Raw genomic sequence first — 21,859 nt, forward strand, 5'->3', positions numbered from 1 at the left:
TGACTCCCTTTTCATTCATTTGCACGTCATTGTTAGTGCCCTGCCGCTTTGCTTTAAATCCCAGGGACCACACTGATGTCATCATCCCCTGTGTGTGATTGTGCAGCTCAGCCCGGGTTCCCCACCTGCCACACTGACATAGATGGCACCTCCCATACTGTTCTCTGGGTCACTGCATGCTCTGCCCTCAAGAGAACCTTGGCTGCTTGTCCTCACAGGTCCCTAGGCTGTGCTAGTGTTCAGATGTGTGTGGACTGACTAGGTGAGTAAAACATATATATTGATTTCAGAGAGAGAGTAATAGGGATAAACCATATATATATATATATATATATATATATATATATATATATATATATATATATATACTAATAAAAAAGTAATATCCTAATTCAACTGGCAGACCTTTCGGATATCCTTCTGGATAAAGCCTGGGGCTTGGCTGTCCTGTAAACCACCCCCAAATGACCCTCAGCCCCTCTCCCAGTCTGGCCACACACCCCAGCGGGTCCCCTCACCCTGATGGTGGCGTGGCCAGCCTGCAAACAGCCTTCAGCCCCTCACCCAGGCTGGCAAGCCCTCAATTAGGGACCCTCAATCCGATGGGGGCATGGCTGGCCTGCATACTACTCCAGTTCCTCACCCAGGCAGGCACCGCTCCCAGTGGGGACCCCCACCACGATAGGGGCATGGCCGGCATGCAAATTGCCCCAGGCCCCTCACCCAGGTCAGCCCCATTCCCAAGGGGACCCCCACCCTGATCCGGGACCCCCTTCAGGGCACACCAGCCGGCCTCCACCTGTGCACCAGACCTCTATCTATACTAACAAAAAGGTAGTATGCTAATTAGACTGGGAGACATTCTGGACCTCCTTCAGGACAAAACCATGGTGGCGGGGCCAAGGCAGAGGCAGTTAGGGGTGGTCAGGCCAGGAAGGGAGGGCTTTTGGGGGTGATCAGGCAGGCAAGGGGGGGCAGTTTGGGTGACCAGGCCAGGAGGGGGGGTAGATAGGGGCGAGCAGGCTGACAGGAGGACATTTGGGGGCAATCAGGCCAGCAAGGGGCGGCAGTAGCAGGGAAACGGCCAGTGGCGTGGGGAAGTTGGGCATGAGCAGGCTGGCATCAGAATGGTTAGGGGCGATCAGGAAGGCAGGCAGGTGAGTGGTTAGGAACCAGCGGTACGGGATTGGGAGAGTGATGTCCGACTGACATCCCCCAAGGGGTCCCAGATTAGAGAGGGTGCAGGCCAGGCTGAGGGACACCCCCTAACCCCCTTCATGAAACTCATGCACTGGTCCACTAATACACACACACACACACACACACACACACACACACACACACACTGAGTGGCCAGATTATTATGATCTCTGAACACATAATAATGGCCACTCTGTGTATATCGTATATAATAAAAGGCTAATATGTAAATTGTCCCCTCCACCTGGAGTTCGCCTAGCAGGCAGGCCAGCCAACCGCCCATGTTCCCTCCCCCTGGACAGGCTGTCCAGACCCCACCCATCACCCATGCACAAATTCATGCACCAGGCGTCTAATAAACACACACACACACACACACACACACGCACACACACACACACACACACACACACAGAGTGGCCAGATTATTATGCGTTCAGAGGTCATAATAATCTGGCCACTCAGTGTAATCTCTCTAATAAAATGGTAATATGCAAATTAACCATCACTCCGCTACATAAGCCACGCCCACCAGCCAAGCCACGCCCACCAGCCAATCAGGGAGAGTATGCAAATTAACCCTATCCAAGATGGCTACAGCCACAGAGAGCAAGGTTTCCCAGGTAAGAGAGCAAGCCAAGCTTTCCATAGCCCTTGCAGGCCTAAGCTTCCACTCAAGCTACAAAGTTTCAATTATAGAAGGTAAACAAATTCAAACAAATGGCGGCAGAATGGAGCTTGAGAGAGCAGGCCAGGGTTGCCGGCGGCAACAGGGGAAGCAAAGCTTTCCACACACCCTGGCTGGGCCCACCTGCTTAAGGCAACAAAGTTTCAATTGTAGAAGGTGAATTAACTGCCACAGAAATGGCTGCCGCCCCGGAGGGAGCAGCAGGCTTGGCTCCGCTCCAGGCTACAAAGTTTCAATTGTAGAAGGAAAATAAATTTCAGATACCAGGGCCTCCCCTTGGGTTTCCAGGGGGCGTGGCCGGCCTGCAAACCACCACAGGCCCCTCACTCAGGCCGCCCCAAGCACCAAGGGAACCCCACCCTGATCCGGGACACCCTTCAGGGCAAACCAGCTGGCCCGCACCCGTGCACCAGGCCTCTATCCTATCTAATAAAAGAGTAATATGCAGATTGATCATCACTGCAACACACAATATAGCTGCCCCCATGTGGTCAAAGATCCTGCCCCCATGTGGACACGAGATGGCCACTACAAGATGGCCAGCAGGAGAGGGCAGTTGGGAGGCACCCGGCCTGCAAGGGAGGGCCGTTGTGAGGGACCAGGCCTGCAAGGGAGGGCAGTTGGAGGTTATCAACCCTTCAGGAGAGGGCAGTTAGGGGTGACCAGGTTGGCAGAGGAGGGAAGTTGGGGGCAAACAGGCTGGCAGGGGAGCAGTTAAGCATCAACCAGGCTGGCAGCGGAGTGGTTAGGGGGTGATCAGGCTGGCAGGCAGAAGTGGTTAGGGGCAATCAGGAAGGCAGGCAGGCAAGCAGTTGGGAGCCAGCAGTCCTGGATTGTGAGAGGGATGTCCGACTGCCCGTTTAGGCCCGATCCCACCAGGATCGGGCCTAAACGGGCAGTCGGACATCCCTCCAGGAGTCCCAGATTGGAGAGGGTACAGGCTGGGCTGAGGGACAACCCCCCGCCATGCAGGAATTTCGTGCACCGGGCTTCTAGTATACTAATAAAAGAGTAATATGCTAATTCAACCTGGAGACCTTCCGGATGTCCTTCTGGATAAAGCCGGGGGTTTGGCTGGCCTACAAACAACCCACAAACGGCCCTCAGCCCCTGGCTCAGGCCGACCACACCCCCCAGCAGGTACCCTCAAACCAATTGGGGCGTGACCAGCCTGCAAAGGGCCCTCAGTCCCTAGCCCAGGCCGGCCAAGCCCCCCCATCTTAGACCGGTACCACGACTGGGGTGTGGCTGGCCTGCATACTGCCCTGGTTACTCACCAAGGCTGGCATCACACAAAGTGGTGACCCCACCCCAATGGAAACCACCCCAGGCCCCTCACCCAGGCCACCCCCACTTCCCAAGTGGACTCCAACCCTGAATCAGGACCTCCTTCAGTGCAGACCAGTCGGCCCTCACCCATGCACCAGCCCCCTATCTATACTAATAAAAAGGTCGTATGCTAATTAGACCAGGAGACATTCCAGACATTTTCCCAGACAAAGCCATGGTGGCGGGGCTAAGGCAGAGGCGGTTAGGGGTGATCAGGCCAGCAGTGGAGGGCATTTGAAGGGGATCAGGCCAGCAGGGGGGACAGTTGGGGGCAATCAGGTTGGCAGGGGGACAGTTGGGGACAAGAAGACCAGGGGGGCAGATGGGGGCAAGCAGGCCAGCAGGGTGGGGGGAAGTTGGGGTTGAACATGCCGGCAGGGAGGGCCAGTTAAGGGCGAGAAGGCGAGCGGGGTGAGATAGTTGGGAGCGAGCAGCTCAGCACGCAGAGTGGTTAGGGGTTATCAGGCAGGCAGGCAGGTGAGCGGTTAGGAACCAGCGGTCCTGGATTGCAAGAGTGATATCCTACTGCTGGTTTAGGCCTGATCCCACAGGGGATCCCAGATTGGAGAGGGTGCAGGCCAGGCAGAGGGACATTCCACCCCTCCCCCATGCATGAAATTCATGCACTGGGCCACTAGTATATATATACACTGTGTACCCGGGTAATTATGATCTCTGAATGCATAATAATCTGGCCACTCAGTATATGTCCTATATAATGAAAGGTTAATATGCAAATTATCACCTCCACCAGGAGTTCAACCAGCAGGCAGGCTGGCCAACTGCCCATGTCCCCACCACTGATCAGTCTGGCTGGAACCCCACCCAAGAATGAATTCATGCACCAGGGTTCTTATGTATATACACACTGAGTGGCCAGATTATTATGCATTCAGAATCATAATAATGTGTCCACTGTGTGTGTGTATGTGTGTGTGTGTGTGTGTGTGTGTGTGTGTATGTGTGTGTATATATATATATATATATAGAGAGAGAGAGAGAGATCTATTTTTTGTTCCATTAATTTTATACATTCTTGTAATTGATATATATATAGTAGGACTTCAGGTTACGTCGGAGATCTATACCTATGGCGCGACATAATGCAATTTTTGCTGTAAGTCAAAACCCACTTACATAAGCACCTATGTCACTCACATGGCACACATACACCGCAGAAATGAAGTGAAACAGTAAAAAAAATTTAAAAGAAAAAAAACAATTCCTTAATAACAAGACCTTTACTTGAGGTAAATAAATAATAAAAAGCATAAAGCACATACATACATATAAGGATAAATACTGGTTTATCCTTACCTTTACTACTGTTGCTTGCTTGCACACTGGACATTTCAAAGTGTGGAAAGACAGGCTTACACTAGGCTGCTGCGGGGAGGAGGTTTGAGAGGCAGAACCTGCAGAAGATGCATGTGATACTGGGTCAGGTGAGTCCGGAGAGGCAGAACGTGCAGAAGGTGCTGGAGATCCTGGGTCAGGTGAGTCTGGAGAGGCAGAACATGCAGAAGGTGCTGGAGATCCTGGGTCAGGTGAGTCCGGAGAGGCAGAACGTGCAGAAGGTGCTGGAGATCCAGGGTTAGGTGAGTCCGGAGAGGTAGAACCTGCAGAAGGTGCTAGAGATCCAGGGTCAGGTGAGTCTGGAGACGCATATGAGGTAGAGGGTACGGAATCTGTTGCAGGCCTCTCCACCTTCTTAAAACAATGTTCGAGGTTAGTCTGGAAGGATACCTTCTTCTTGTCCTCCCAAATCTCCTTGTAACACTGCAGGCTATCATTGACCCCTCTGGCAACCTTAGTGTACCTGTCAATGTTGGGGTCCTGGGCCTCAAACTTTGCCAAGGCATCCTCTATCATGGCAAAGGCCCCCGCTAATTCCTTGCTTGTAAATCTCCTGGGCTCTGGGGTTGGTGTGTCTTCCTCTTCAATGAACTGCTGTTTCAGTTGAGTGAGGTCCTCGGCAGACAGCTCCTCTCCATGAGATGCCAGCAGCTCTGTGACATCCTCAGCCTCCACCTCCAAAACAAGCTGCTCACTCAACTCAACATTCTTGATGACAACCTCCACGGAATCCTCAAAGCTAGGGAAATCGTTCACAAACTGGGGACACAATTTTTTCCAAACACCATTCAAGTTCATCTGCTTAACTTCATCCCAAGATCCAGAAATGTTTTTTACAGCAGCAAGAACATTGTAAGATTTCCAAAAGTCATTGAGAGTCAACTCTTTATCCTTCTCCGTTGCCCTAAAAGCCATAGCAAATGTCCTTCGGAAGTAGTAGGACTTGAAAGAGGCAATGACACCTTGGCCCATAGGCTGTAAAAGGGAGGTGGTGTCAGGTGGAAGGTAAACCACCTTGACATTTGGATGAAAGTCATTCAAATCGGAAGGGTGACATGGGGCACTGTCCAGCACTAGCAACACCTTAAAGGGCAGCCTCCTTGAAGCACAGTGGTCCTTGACTTCTGGCACAAAATGGTTGGTGAACCAGTCCTCAAATACGCTCAGTGTCACCCATGCCTTCTTGTTAGATTTCCAGATGACAGGTAGTAGACCCTTCCATATGCCCTTGAGTGCCCTTGGATTCTCGGCCAGACACACCAAGGGCTTCAGCTTGAAGTCACCAGCAGCATTAGCCCCAAGTAGCACACTCAATCTCTCCTTGCTGGCTTTATGGCCTGATGCTGTCTTCTCCTCCTTGGCAATGTACTTACGTGTAGGCATATGCTTCCAGAACAAGCCTGTCTCAGCCACATTAAACACTTGTTTATTACAATAAAACCCGTCCCTAATTATCTCAGCCAATGCACTAGGAAAATCACCTGCTGCTTTGGCATCACCACTAGCAGCTTCCCCTGGCACCTTAACATTATGCAAATTAGCACGAGCCTTAAAATGCATAAACCAACCTTTGATAGCCACAAACTCCTCACTTTCACTCCCTTCCCACTTTTCTTTTTTCAAGGCCTCAAACAATCTTTCAGCCTTCTCCTGAATCAACATCAGGCTAACTGGGATACGCCGTCGATGCTGCTCATCCAGCCAAAGCACTAATAATCTTTCCATCTCAATAATGAGACCACTACACTGCTCTGTAACCATAGTTGATTTCATAGGACCAGATCCTTTCGCATGTTCAAGTACACGCTTTTGATCGCTGATGATCCTCAAGACAGTCATATGATTTAAGCCAAGCAACCGGCCGATGTTCGTAGGTGTTTCGCCCTTTTCCGAGCGTCTTATTATGTCTCCTTTCACTTCCATTGTGAGGGCTTTCCTTCTTTTTATAGCACTGCCATCAGAAGAGTCTGCCTTATGCTTAGGAGCCATAAGGCAGGGCAAAAAGTGTTCAAAATAACAATACAAACAAAAGAGAGCGAATGAAGCACAATCCAAAACGGCTTTAAACGGCGACTGAATGACAATGTCTTCCTTGTATAGCGCCGCGTGATGCCTTATTCATCCACACCGCTGGCCAACTAGTTCCCGGGCAAACTGCGTGCAAAAGCCTTACATCGAATGACAGAACTTTTTTTTTATATAAATAAATTGCAAATGGCAACGTAACCACAAAACAACTATGTCGAGTCGGAAGTAACTCGAGGACTGTCGAGAGAGAGAGAGAGAGAGAGAGAGAGAGAGAGAGAGAGAGAGACATCTATTTTTTGTTCCAGTAATTTTATACATTCTTTGATTAACTCTTGTAATTGATGTGACCAGGGTTGGAACTTGCAACCTTCCGTTATTGAAATTATTCGCTGACCAACTTAGCTGTTTGGCCTCGGTCAGACATATGTGACATTTTAAGTAACAACCCAATAATGTACCTGAGAATAGATAGATACCAAAACCATCATGATGACTTAGATAGTGGTGGAAGGCTAGAACAGCATTCATGGGATTTCAAAAGTGTCTTTTTTCCAAGGAAATATTTAAAGTAAGCTATATCAATGTCAGACTGTATTATTGCATCAATTATTTTATAGGCCGAGAATGAAGCTCTGATAAGGTCAGTAGGAACTTGGTATCAGCAATGCAGGCATGCAGGGAAACACCAAAAGTGTATTTTTTAATGTCCATTTTAAATAAATTCTATTTAAATCCATCTTTAGAAAAGATTTAATCTTGATGCTTCCCAATAATTTTACTGTTTTATTGTAAAAAGTTTTGAACATATTTGGTGCTATTGAATCATCATATTGAAAATAAAATATAATGATGTACTACTGAAATATATTATCATGTCTATGTTCAAAATCATCATTTTGGCTGTTTGAACCTCAATAGGATGAGAGTATTTACAAAACGGATATGAATAAAGTTTACAAACTTCCCATAATCAGTACATGAATATAGCTTGTCACCAGTGTGAACTCTCTTGTGGATAAGGAGGTGATTATTGCAGGTAAAAGATTTCCCACATTCACTACTCTCATAAGGTTTTGCACCACTGTGAACTCTCTGGTATTGAGTGAAGTTACTGCGTTGCCTAAAGGACTTCCTACAGTCACTACACTCTTAGGGCTTTTCTCCACTGTGAACTCTGTGGTGTTAAACAAGGGTAAACCTGTGTGTAAATGACTTCCCACAGTCATTATGCTCATGGTTTTTCTCCAGTGTGAACTCTCCTGTGGATAAGGAGATGATTATTGTGCATAAAAGCTTTCCCACATTCACTATACTCATAAGGTTTTCACCAGTGTGAACTCTCTGGTGTTTAGTGATAGTACTGCTTTGATTGAAGGACATCCTGAAATCATGACACTCATACAGCTTTTCTCCAGTGTGGACTTTGTGTTGTTGAATGAGTTTGGACCTCAGGGTGACAGAGTTCCCATGATCACTACACTACTACACTGTTAACTCTTTTATGATGAATGAGGTTAAAGATTTCTCTAAAAGCTTTCCCACATTTTTACACTTATAATTCACTTCTCTGGAGCAGACAACCTCATGTTAAACAACTTTCCGGTTGTAGCTGGAAGTTCTTTCACATTAACCCCACTTATCATGACCTCCTCCACTGAGAAATTCCTGTGAAATCTCACTACCGCTGTGTGGCTTCCCAGTGTTAGAAGTAGCCTCGTGCTGGAAAACCCCCAAGATGGCTGGAAACTCTTTCCCAACCTCCCTATTGGTGGAAGGCACCCATATTAAGTAAAAGCTGCAGTGGGACACAAATGAGGCCCTGTCCATATCTTCTTTCCAGAGCTTCTGTCCACTGGCATCTCTGTGTTGCTGGTGAGGGTTTGCACTGAAACAGAATTCTCTCACACATGTGCCAGTGTAAAAAGCTTTCCGATCAAAGTATGCTGCTTGTAACTCAGTCAGGTGCAAAGTACCTTTTAAGACTGAGAAAAAGTTGGGTCTTCTGGGTTGCTGGAGCTGTCTTAAAAGCCCTGAACAGTGACTCTCCTGGTACATATACGCTCTGCTCAGAATTGGGCTCTTCATCATCCATTTTATACCAACAACGTGAAAACAGAAAGATAGTGAAGAACTGAATGCTGACTGTGGTGACAGGTGGACGTCCCTTTAAAAAAGTTTGTTGCACAAAACACGTTGGTTCTGTGCAATTGACTGACAATAAAAGATCTGTAGGCAGGATTTATAAGATACTGCCAAGAAGGTCTGGGTACTAAAGATCAGAAAACAAGGAAGACCTTAAATGAAATATGACTCACTATGGCAAGCACCACATGGAAGAGAAGCAGGATTGTCAGCTCATTCTTCTGCTAATAGTGTTCAGCATGGTTTGTCTGCTGGTGACATGGAAAGCTGTGGTGAAATATGGTTATGTCTTATTCCAAGTTACACACACACACACACACACACACACACACAAACACACACACACAAGGCTGATATGCAAAGTGTCCCCTTGGGAGTTCAACCAGGAGAACAATTGCTTGCTATGACATGTGCTGACCACCAGGGTGTGGTGAGAAACTTGGTGGGTGAGCAATGGCAGCAGCAGGGCGCTGAGGGAGTGTGGGAAGGAGGAGGTGGGTAGGTGAATGGGGATGGGGGGAGAAACCATGCAATGGTGGCATGCGGGTGGTAAGTGATGGAGGAGATGGTGAGGCAATGAACCTGATCGCCTGCCAGACCTAGGGACCCTACCCATGAACAATTTTCATGCACTGGGCCTCTAGTATTCAATAAATTACTAGTATTCAAGAACTATTTAAGCTCGTATGTGCATCTCATAACACATGTGCAGGTCAATGTTAGAGAATGCTGAAGACGGAGCAATGCAGAGGAACAGGTGATGCAAAAAGGCCACAACGGTGAAGGTAGTCAAAGGCCAGGAGGTCACAGGTGAAATGACAAGTCAGCACAGTGTCAAGTATGGCAGAGAAAAGGAAGAAATGTGCTGTTGCCCATGGTACTTGCACCTAAACACTGTTGAAAATGAGCAGGTGCTTGGTATCATCTAAACACCACCCTTATACCATATCTAGCCCACATTTGCAACTCAACAGGATCAGGCCTCTTCTGAGACCATCCTGCATGTTCACCCTGTAAAAAAAATCAGGCTTCAGCATGCATATTCCTCTCTACAAGTATGTACAAGAGAAATATTCCAAGTATTAATGAAAGATTATATAGATGGGCAGCCAACACTGGCCTAGAGCAATTTGGCTTGGAATCATATTTACAGAAAATGATATTACAAACAACGGAAGTGTGATCTTGTAACAACAGTTCATGATTCAGGTAAGTAAAGACCATAACCTGGCACAGGCAGTCACCAAGGACCTTTGCCAAGAGGAAGGAGGTAGAAATGGAAGCCATGGATCTGGACATAGTCACCCTCCGAGGGAAAGAAATAGCAGGTGGGACCCATTAAGCTGTCTGTAAGACTCCTGACTCCCAGACACATCCTGCACTGTCTGAGGCAATGTTTGTGGAGTCCTTCGCTCAGGGCTCTCCACAGACCTCACCCATGGCATCCACAGCACATCTGACAGGACAGTGGGGGAAATGAGCAGAGCCCATGGTCTGGCTGTAGAAGAGTGAAAGCTACATCAGAGGAATAAAGGAAGAGAGAACATCATCTCAGGAAACTGGGATAATGTGAAGGTTTTACCTACAGATGATACAAGTGCCAAAACTTCCAGCATCACATCGCAGTACAGAAGTCTCTTAGGCTAATCAAGGAGCCCCCATTCCTCCTGAGAGAAGACAATGGCCACATCCTCAACATTCATATCCTCTCTAATAAAACAGTAATATGCAAATTGACCGTACCTTCGCTACACAAACCACACCCACCAGCCACGCCCATCAACCAAGCCACGCCCACCAGCCAATCAGGGCGAGTATGCAAATTAACCCCAACCAAGATGGCGAGGCCCTTAGGGTCCAGGCGGTTGGGAGACACAAACCCTTGGGAGGCCGGCACACGTAAGCCCTGCCATGGCTGCGCTGGGCTGCAGGGGGCCAGATCTGAGACACAAACCTGCAGGGGGCCCCCCAGATCAGAGACACAAACTTGCAGGGGACCGACACCCAGCAGTCCCCAGATAGGAGACATAAACCCGCAGGGGACCAGCACCCAGTAGCCTCCTGATCGGCGACACAAACCCCTGGGAGGCCGGAACCCAGCAGCCCCCTGATCTGAGACACAAACCCGCAGGGGGCGGTACCCAGCAGCCCCCCATCAGACACACAAACCCACAGGGGCCGGCACCCAGCAGCCCCGATTGGAGACATATCCACAGGGGAGCGGCACTCAGCAGCCCCCTGATCGGAGACACAAACCTGCTGTAGAAGAGTGAAAGCTACATCAGAGGAATAAAGGAAGAGAGAACATCATCTCAGGAAACAATCTGCCGGCACTCAGCAGCCCCCAGATTGGAGACACAAACCTGCAGGGGGCTGGCACCCAATAGCCCCCAGATTGGAGACACAAACTCACAGGGGACCACCACCCAGCAGCCCCCAGATAGGAGACACAAACCCGCAGGGGGCGGGACCCAGCAGCCCCCAGATAGGAGACACAAACCCGCAGAGGGCGGGCACCCAGCAGCCCGTCTGATCAGAGACACAAACTCGCAGGGGGTGGGACCCAGCAGCTCCATGCCCTGCCATGGCTATGCTGGGGCTGCAGGGGGCCAGATCGGAGACACAAACCCACAGGGAGGCCAGCACCCTGCAGCCCCAAGCCCTGCCACCGTGGATCTGGGGCTGGGGTGTCAGGGGGGAGGAGTGGATTATAGACACATACCCGCAGGCCTGGCACCCAGCAGCCCCAAGGCCCTAGGCGGAGGAGCCTGGGCTGCTGGGGGAGAGATACAAACCTGCAAGAAACCTGTGGAAAGGGAGATAAACTATCATAACTTTATCTCCCTTCCACAAGATGAGAAAACTGGGTTTATTTAGTGATGTGAGTGATGTGGCCCACACCTTTCTACAAGCACAGGGTATGTTATGACCACTCCCAGGAAGGTCTGGTCAGAATACTGTCTCCAGGGAATAATGCTACGGTGGCAAATCATCTAAGAGAGGAAACAAGCTTTTGTTGGGTTTATTCTGAAGGTCAGAGAACATGCCACCCCAACATATGCTGTGTTGTTATATTGATGATCTTGAGCTGCGGATGTTTGAAAAACAGCAAATGCATGCAGAGGCTTTCACTGAAGTCTCCTGATCTGCCTAAAATTGGACCCCCCAAAAGGAGCTTAAATATCATAGATCCCCTTGACAGGAGAATGTCATCAGGCAGAGAAGACTGACTCCTGTCACAGGACAGGAGATAGAAGTTAACATCACACCCAAACTTTGTTACAAACTATTTCCCCCCACCCCATTCATCTTTCCTAAAAATCGTTTACTCTCCTCTAAGAGGCCTACATCTCCCATCCCCTTTCCCTAGGAAGAAAGTATTTAAATCTGCATTCTAAGTCACCTTGGGGAGTTACTCATTTTTTCCTGGGATCTCCCACATGTACACAAGGTACACATGTTAGTGGACTTTTGTTTTTCTCTTGGTGATCTGTCTTTCATTACAAGGGCCTCCGCTAAGAACTCAGAAAGGTAGAGGAAAACTATTTTTTCCTCCTCCATAATTCTATCTCGGGAAATCAAGTCCCCAGCTGAACAATGAGGTTGGCTCAAGTACCAAGCAGTCTTGGCTGATGGGAGGGAAGCTTCTAGGGAGAAATCAATGATATTGGCATCAAAGTGGGATGGAGGGCACATGCATGGTTGCTGGTGGGAGTTTAAAGTAGTTCAACATTTTTGGAGGATGATTTGACAAATTCAATTGAAATGTTCAAGGTACATCCAAGAGTCTTCTTCTAGGAATCACATCTGCTGAGATAAGGCAAAAGCGCATAAGCCCTGGTCAGAGCCCAGGATGCTACTGTGGGCTCCCCTTCCACGATAGGAAAACCTGGGAACAACCTGCATTTTTAGGAGAAGGTGGCATCTATACTAACAAAAGGGTAATATGCTAATTAGACTGAACATCTTCCAGGCGACCTTCCAGATGTCCTTCCGTACATCCTTCCCAACAAAGCCATGTTGGCGGGGCCAAGGCAGAGGAGGTTAGAGGTGATCAGGCAGGCAGGGGAGAGCAGTTAGGGGGACCAGGCAAGCAAGGGAGAGCAGTTAGGGTGAACAGGCTGTCAGGGGAGAGCAGTTAGGGGGATCAGGCTGGCAGGCAGATAAGCGGTTAGGAGCCAGAGGTCCTGAGGGGTCCCAGATTGGAGAGAGTGCAGGCCGAGCTGAGGGGACCCCTTTCCCGTGCACGAATTTCATGCACCGGGCCTCTAGTACTGTCATAATGGGGACAGTACAGCCCACGATCAGATTCACTCCTAAGGTTCCAACTCTGTCATATTCCCACACTCCACATCAATCTGCTCTCTCCACTCCACACACCAGAGAAGATACCAGGGCTTCATCCCATGAAAGTCACTGTCATCTTATATTTCTACCGATATTTTGTCTTCCCATAATAAAGGAAGTTGAGCAGATAGAAGATAACTGAGCTCTGGGATTAACATGTACACCACACTTCCTCTAGACAGTAGAGTGGGTGTCCAGAACATAGGGTAGGAAGAGATGTCATACAGGGAGTTTGAGTGATTTGATACTGGTCTTGTCAGGCAATACCTGTGTAGTCTCTCAGACTGTTCTTCAAAGACACCAGATACACGGCATGAAACTTCACGTTTACAACCACAATCCTAGAATGCTGAGGCCATAGCTTTGCACTACCTGCTAGACATAGTTCTTTGAACAACACTTCTCTCACACTGCTTCTTTCCCAGAGGCACAACTTCAAAGGAAATGCAAATTTGCCATGGCAAGGATGGGTTGTTTCCTAATTACCTTATTTTCCAAAATTATAGAGAACCATCTCCATAATCCATTTCTCTCTTACTCTTCTCCCTTACCCATGTCTGTGGAGATTTTCAAGCCTGGGGAACACTGATGTATACTATCTCATTCTTAACCATCATTGTGTCACCCCCATCAATAAACGGCAGGTGGGTACATAAATGTCATCTAAGCCCTGAACATGGCAGGTAGCACCAAATCATCACCCCTTTCAGGCAACTACCCCCAAACTACCCTTATTTTATCATCCAGACTCCACCAGAAATGGACTCTCCCTACTTTCACTCTTATGTCAATGTCATGGTGCTCTGGCCATGAAGTCACACTCCCTCTCCAAGTGCTCATCACTCTTTCTGCCACACCTCTCTCACACCTGCACTGCTACGGTCCCACCACCTATAATCATCTCCTCACCCTCTTACTTATTATTCAGCATGTGTGCTCAAGAGAATGCTTGCCAAATTCAAACAGAATCTACTCTGATAGTCCACACTCATAGTGGCAGCCTGGAGTCCTGCTCTGAAGGCCTCTCTCCATGACTGGGTTATGGGCTGGACTCACAGTACGGTTTGTGCAGGCAGCAACTGATCCTTCTTTTTTGCTCATCACTGTTTCCCTGTCTCTCTCTCTCCCTTCCTTTCTACATTATATATATATATATATATATATATATATATATATATTCCCCAAAACATACCTCTCAGTTCCTGAATCAGCTCACTCTTCACTCCAAGCCTTGGCACATTCTGGAACCTATGCCCTGGAGGACCCCCCACTCATTACACTGGTTGACAGAATAAAGGTCCAATTCAAGCAGCCATAGCACTGCCCTTAGGAGTCTGGGCCTAGTGTCTGTTCCAAGTCCCCAGGTCCAATAGCTATCAGAGCAGCTGGGTAGGCCCAGCACTCCACTCTATCAGAGGCCGCAGGTGTGCAAGGCCCTGAAATAAGCTCCACAAACCCGTACACCTGATCGATTCCGCATTAGAAAGAATTCATGGAAATAAATGGTCTGTTGAGAGCCTGGCAAACACCAGCCTCTATGGGCTCAGGCTGCTCAGCACTCTTACCCAGCCAGGTGCCCTCCAGATGCCTGTATGATCTCAGGGCTCAGTCCTCAGTGCTCACTCTTCCAGTTCCCTGACCATTTACAGGACTTCCCCTCCCTGTCCACAGCTGCTGTCCTCTGTCTTCTAGTCTGTTCTTCCTCTGAGCAATGTTAGGAAAGGTTAGAATTCTGCCTCAGAAAATGTCCCTCTTTCTTACACAACCATCTATGGTCCCAGCGTTCTGAGAGTCAAAGTAAAACTCCTCATGCAAAATCCACACCTCATCTCTCTGTTGCCTTTAGATCCCAAACAGGCCCGGGTTTTCCTAAGCCTCCAGGCTCAGCCCCACCCCCGTGTCCTTACCAAGTGGCATTGCAGCCTGTGGCCCTCTTCCCCCCTTTACACCCTGTGTCACCCCGGAGCGACTCACTGTTCTGGATGCGGCTTCCTGGGCTGCAGTAAATGAGAGGCGCCACTCCCCCAGGCTGGGAGATTCAATGGGGTCAGGCTGCGGGAACGCTGCAAGCAGAGAGGAGGCGCGGAGGCCCCACCGGCCTGATGGTGCTCAACAAGCTCAGACACACCCTGCACAGCAAGGACGCTGCCTCCAGGCCTCCTCCTACTCACCGCGAGTGGGCTGAAGCCTGTGAGTCCCGGAAGAAACTGAAGAGGTCAAAATGCAAGCCAGGAGGGGGAAGGCGGAAGTCCCGCCCTAACCGGATGCACTGACACAAAGTGCCCTTTAGCTCCGCCTACATCGTCGCATTCCTTTCTGGGTAATGTAGTTTTCTCAAACGCCAAGGGGAAGGGCTAGCATCCCAGCTAATGACATTGGTGAATAAAGGTGATGTGGTTCAGCAAGTGGCCCTGGGGAAGGACAAGATGGGGCCAGAGGCCTGGTTAACTGGAAGAGATGGGCAGACCTCCCAGGACAGGTGTGTGGGGAGAACCGGGAGAGATCCCCCGAAGAATATATGCAACAGGCGAAAATGGGAGACATCTGTAATACTATCAACGATCAAAAAGGCATATTAAATTTAAAAAATATATATAATATAGGGGCGGCGGGGGGGATATATATAATATAGCCCAGGTGGTGTTGCTCTATGGTTGAGCACTTATCTGTGATCCAGGTTCTATTCCTGGTTAGGGAACATAGAAATAGAGAAAATTCCTCCATGATGGGGCCCAGAATTTGAGAGACATTTTCCTCTGGACCTGCGCATAATAAATGTAACTCCATCTCTCTAAGTATTGATTGGTTTTTCTCCAGTTTTCTGTAACACTACTGGCTCCTTCCTGGGCCCTCAGCCTGAAGCAGGGCCTTACTTCTTCCCTCATCAGAAGCGCAGGGGCAGGTGTTCAGCTCCTTTGGAACCTCGGTCCCTTCACCAGGGACGTATTTCATCGCCCATTTAGAGAGCTCGCCTTGCTTAGGGACTGCTGTTGTGGGTGTTAGATTTCCCGGGGCAGTTAACAAAGAGACCAGGGCTGGGCGCTCCCTGATTTAGCTGAGATGCTTCAACCACCCATGTTGCTCCCACGCATAGCTTCGGCCATTGGTTCTCTCCACCAGTGCCCCGAGAAGACAGAAAAAAGCCATACTGTTCCAGAAAATTCAGAGGCAAATGGAGCCTTGAGGGGCCCTGCCTAGGTCTCTGACCAGGGAAGCCAGGGAGCAGATCCGGTATTTACGTGAATAATTTCCAAAGTCCTGGTCAGTTCCCAGATTGGCTGAAGTCTTGGATGTTACCACCGATGTGATCAGAAGGGTTTTAAAAAGCAACTTTGTGCCCACATTGGAGAAGAAACTGAAGCAGGATCAAAAGGTCCTTCCGAAAGCTGGGCTTGCCCACTCGCTCCACCAGCTTCCAGGCCCTGGGGATGCCTGGGAGCTGCTTTCTGCAGGCCGCCCTGTGTCAGGAGCTGAAGCCTCATCCCAAGGCCACGGTCACAGCACAGCTTTGAGGGTGACAGAACCTAATACTTAGAGTACAAACACCCTGAGGAGACAGAAGGGAAGGAATAAAGGAGTCCAGAGCCTGGAGAAGGAAAGCTTTGTGCCTGTTGCTTCAGCCCAAGGTCAGCACAGAGAGCTGCAGAAGTACTCCACCAGTGGTTGTGAGGGCACCAGAGGCACTGACAGCGATGCATTGCCAAGTGCGAAGGAGCTGGAAGCATTGAAGCCAAGAGAAATGGGTGAGCAGAACTTGAGCAGAAAGGTAGTACAGAGGGGGCGAGAGTTCTTTGACGACAACGGGAACTTCCCGTACAGAATTTGAACTGGAGCCTGGCTGGTGGAGGTGTCATGTAAAGTACAGCTGAGTGAGCATATTGGAGCTGCCTGTATTTCTGTGTGTGGATGGTCCACCTTGGAAATGATGAGCCTGAAAATGGAAGGAGCCGCTTGGATTTCAATCTGACAAGGAACAGTGAACTTCACAGGGCAGATGTATATGCGGGCAGCGTGAATAACAGGCTAGGTATAGTCTAGTTCCCGGAGCATGGCTCCTGGTCTGACCATGTGGATATTCAGTACTCACCCTTCTTGCTTAGGCTTTCTATGTATCAAAACCAGCCTGTGTCACATATGTTAGGAGTTTATTGTCTTTACAATATGTGTATGGGAGGAATTGAAAAGTGTTCCTTCTGATATCATTTACTTCTTGATTAATGAACACTAACAGTTCTGGAGCTGCCTAGTCAATTGGTTGTATTCATTTTGTCAAAGTAAAGTGAAATGTAGCAAAGAAATAAGTATATACATATATGCATGGTCCATGGACATAGACAATAATGTGCTGAGTGCCTAGAAATGGTGGGGGCATAGTAGAGGGAGGCAAAGGGGGATGAGGATGAGGGAAATTGAGTCTGTTTATAATAGAGCCAACAATAAAAAACGTAGTTTGCTCACATGGCATGTCTCAGTGGTTGGGCATGGACCCATGAAACAAGGTATCCCTAGTTAAATTCCAAGTCATTGCACTTGCCTAGGTTGGGGAGCTCCATCCCTGTAGGGGTCATACAGGAGAGAGCGGCTGAATGATTCTCATCATTGATGTTTCTCTGTCTTCCTCTCTCTCTAAAAAATCAATAAAGAAAGAAGAGTGTTAAAATTGATTTGATTCAACAACACCAATTTGAGTGAAGACCATCACGTTTTCTCCCAAGTCCTCAAAGCAAAATCATGCCTTGGTCTGTTTTGTAGAAGATGTCCCAGGCATACCTGTGTTTAGGAACAGGAAGCAGCCTGGAGCAGGTCGTCCTCACCTTGGTCTGTAGTGTTAGAGTTCATTGCTTCATATTCGAAAAGATTTCACTGCACAAGTTCAGAAGATTTAGAGGGTACATTAATTGAAACTGGGGATAATGAAAAAATGTAGGCCTTATGATAGAACAGGAAGCAGCAGAGAGATAGAACAGGAAACACCTGGCTCCTTTCACTCTCTAGAAACATTGTGGGAAATAAATGAGCCAAAGCGAGGCTGCTGTTAACTCACTGGGCATTCACAGTAAAGGAGGCCTTGAGCGCAGATTCAGGGTTTAGGCCAGGACAAGCTGCCATTGCTCATTGCTACCCTGGTTGCAGGTTGCATGGGATTTCTGAAAATCTTACGAGAGCCGGGCAAGCGTGGTTCAGTGGTTGAGTGTTAATGTGTGACCCTGCCAGTCACTGATCAATTCTTGCTCAGGGCACATGCTCAGGTGGTGGACTGGATTCATACTGTGGTGCATGCAGGGGGCAGCCTATCAGTGATTTGCTCTCATCATTCATCTTTCTCTCTCTCTCTATTCCCCCTCCCTTCCTCACTGAAACCAATAAAAATGTAGTTTTAAATGTATATTTTAAATTAATTACACGTATATCAAAGTTTAAAAAATAATTAAAAGTTGCCACTTCCCATTATTTTACTATTTTATCATGAATGTTCTTGAGTATATTTGTACCTAATGTATCAGCATGTTTGTAATAAAATATAATGATGTGTTACTGAGATATCCTAGCAGGCCCATGTTCAGTGCCAACATTTTGTCATTTTGAAACTAATCATGATGAGAGTATTTACCACCAGGAATAAATGGTGGAGAATGTTAGCAACATAGATTTAACTTAAAAGTGTATTATGCAAGTGCGCATTAAATTGTGCATAAGGTAAAATGTGAGAAAAACAATTTTCCTTCCAGTATTCAAAACATACTGTATAGTTCCAAATGGAAAAGAAACCAATTGAGTCCTTAAGGAATGGGTGAAGTGAATAGAGATGTCTTAGATGCTGAACTGCCCTCCTAATGGTTAAATCCTAAATTCATTTGAAAAATTGAAAAAGTGAGTGGTCAGCACGCCTTTGAGCCTGGCGACTTCCCATTTATCAGATCCTAGGATTGCCTCACAGCATGGCTCCCAAATGCCAGTCCTAGCTCCCACCTCAAACAGAGAAACCGAAACTGGCTCCAGTCCCCAAGCAGGAGAAGAAGCAGACCCCTCTGGTAGTGCCGAAGGGAGCAAAAGAACAGCAAGAAGTGACTGGACATATTGATGAAGTACAAAATGAAATAGACAACTTAATGAACAAGCCAGTGAGGAGATTTTGAAAGTAGAACAGAAATATAACAAACTCCGCCAAGCATTTTTTCAGAAGAGGTCAGAATTGATCGCCAAAATCCCAAAGTTTTGGGTAACAACATTTGTCAACCATCCACAAGTGTCTGCATTGCTTGAGGAAGAGAATGAAGAGGCGCTACATTATTTGACATGAGGTGAAGTGAGAAAATTTGAAGATATTAAATCAGGTTACAGAATAGATTTTTATTTTGATGAAAAATCCTTACTTTGAAAATAAAGTTGTCTCCAAAGAGTTTCATCTGAATGAGAGTGGTGATCCATCTTCAAAGCCCACTGAAATCAAATGGAAATCTGGAAGGATTTGAGGAAACGTTCAAGTTAAACACAAAATAAATCCAGCAGGAAGAGACAGCATGAGGATCCAGAAAGCTTCTTTACCTGGCTTACTGACCATTCTGATGCAGGTGCAGAAGAGTTAAGTCATCAGAGATGACATTTGGCCAAGTCCTTTACAGTACTACTTGTTTCCTGACATGGATGATGAAGAAGGGGAAGGAGAAGAAGAAGATGATGATGAAGAAGAAGAGGAAAGGTTGGAAGATATTGATGAAGAAGGGATGAGGATGAAGGTGAAGAAGATGAAGGAGAAGATGACTAATGAACACTGATGGATTCCAACCTTTTTTAATTTTCTCCAGTCCCTGGAATAAGTTGCAGTCTTTTGTTTATTTGTTTCCTTTTTTTGTCCCCCTCTTGTGCTCAGTCGCCCTTATTTGAGGTCTCTTGTTCTCTCCTTTACACCATGGTTCTCACCTTATTTGGGGGTGGGGGGCGGGAGATGTACCTTGAGGAGAATACAGTGGGAAAAGAATCTTTGCCACTTTCTGTTCCAAATTCATTTTTATCCCTTCCTGTCTCAAGAAAAACTTAATGGAATCAACACCCTTGTGCTCCGGGTGAGCCTGGGTCCCGGGTCCGGGTGAGGCCGTGGGCCCCTGCATCCGGGTGAGCCTGGGTCCCGGGTCCGGGTGAGGCCGTGGGCCCCTGGATCCGGGTGAGCCTGGGTCCCGGGTCCGGGTGAGGCCGTGGGCCCCTGGATCCGGGTGAGCCTGGGTCCCGGGTCCGGGTGAGGCCGTGGGCCCCTGCATCCGGGTGAGCCTGGGTCCCGGGTCCGGGTGAGGCCGTGGGCCCCTGGATCCGGGTGAGCCTGGGTCCCGGGTCCGGGTGAGGCCGTGGGCCCCTGGATCCGGGTGAGCCTGGGTCCCGGGTCCGGGTGAGGCCGTGGGCCCCTGGATCCGGGTGAGCCTGGGTCCCGGGTCCGGGTGAGGCCGTGGGCCCCTGGATCCGGGTGAGCCTGGGTCCCGGGTCCGGGTGAGGCCGTGGGCCCCTGGATCCGGGTGAGCCTGGGTCCCGGGTCCGGGTGAGGCCGTGGGCCCCTGGATCCGGGTGAGCCTGGGTCCCGGGTCCGGGTGAGGCCGTGGGCCCCTGGATCCGGGTGAGCCTGGGTCCCGGGTCCGGGTGAGGCCGTGGGCCCCTGGATCCGGGTGAGCCTGGCCCCGGGTCCGGGTGAGGCCACGCCACCCTGGGTCTGGGAGAGGCCACGCGCCCCTGGGTCTGGGTGAGGCCACGTGCCCCTGGATCCGGGTGAGGCTGGGTCCCGGGTCTGGGTGAGGCCGTGGGCCCCTGGATCCGGGTGAAGCCGTGCCCCTGGGTCCGGCCGAGACCAAACCAGAGGGAGTCGGACCTGCATTACCACCATTTGTCCACCATCCAGAGCTGAGGGGTCAGTGCCGACATGTACTCATAAGGAACTGGTGGACATTGATATTGGGTCTCAAAAGAACTGTTGGTCCAGAAAGAAACTCACTACAGACTGATTCATTTGCCTGTCAGCATAACTATTATTGCTTGTCGCACATTCAATTCTTATAAGTATATCTCTAGTGACACATGATTTCGCTCATCTAGGGGAAATGATGAACAACATAGACTGATGAACAAGAACAGAACCAGAAACAAGGAGGCATCGATCGGACTATCGGGCCTCAAAGGGAGGATAGGGGAGGGTGGGGGGAGGGGGGAGAGATCAACCAAAGGTCTTGTGTGCATGCATATGAGCCTAACCAATGCTTAAGTTCTACAGAGGGTTGGGGCATCCATGGGGAGGGGTGTGGGATGGGAATGGGGGGATGAGGACAAATATGTGACACCTTAATCAATAAAGAAATTTAAAAAAAAAAAAAAAGAAAAACCTTCTGCTCCCTGTTCTCTCCCTCACTGTGTGTTCTGCCCTCATGAGAACCCTTATGGCTGGCTCCCCACAGGGTCCCTGGTCTGTGATGGTGTTCACATGTGTGACTCATTTAGTGGAAAAAACACACAAATATATTGATTAGAGAAAGACAGAAGACTAGGGATAGAGAAACACCCATTTGTTGTTCTACTAATTTTATACATTCATTGTTTGATTCTTGCATGCAGCTTGACCGAGGATGGTACCTGCAACCTTGGTCTTATTGAAATGATGCTTTAATAAACTGAGCTAGCTGAGAATGGATAGATAACAGAAATACTGGGATGAGAGAGAGTGATGAAAGGCTAGACTGGGATTCATGAAGTTTCCAAAGTGTTTTCTTTATATGGATCTATTTGAAAGAAGCT

General features: G+C 48.6%; 1 protein-coding gene and 1 pseudogene across 2 annotated transcripts; one reads left to right on the forward strand and one right to left on the reverse strand.

The window, feature by feature from the left end:
- Positions 1 to 4,539: 4,539 nt before the first annotated feature.
- LOC307095041 (tigger transposable element-derived protein 1-like) lies at positions 4,540 to 15,316 on the reverse strand (the record flags this gene model as incomplete). Its single annotated transcript, XM_079764215.1, has 3 exons — positions 15,065 to 15,316; positions 4,655 to 6,838; positions 4,540 to 4,560 (listed from the first exon to the last, which is right to left on the reverse strand). Exons 2-3 carry the CDS (start codon positions 6,560 to 6,562, stop codon positions 4,540 to 4,542), a joined length of 1,929 nt encoding a protein of 642 aa, XP_079620341.1. The 5' UTR covers positions 6,563 to 6,838; positions 15,065 to 15,316.
- A 2,263-nt stretch (positions 15,317 to 17,579) lies between these two features.
- LOC307095042 (protein SET-like) lies at positions 17,580 to 19,856 on the forward strand (annotated as a pseudogene). The gene is made up of 2 exons: positions 17,580 to 17,589; positions 19,070 to 19,856. The product of its transcript is annotated as a protein SET-like (transcript).
- Positions 19,857 to 21,859: the final 2,003 nt, after the last annotated feature.

The sequence above is a fragment of the Cnephaeus nilssonii genome, assembly GCF_951640355.1.
Source record: "Cnephaeus nilssonii genome assembly, chromosome: 24".
NCBI lineage: Eukaryota > Metazoa > Chordata > Mammalia > Chiroptera > Vespertilionidae > Cnephaeus > Cnephaeus nilssonii.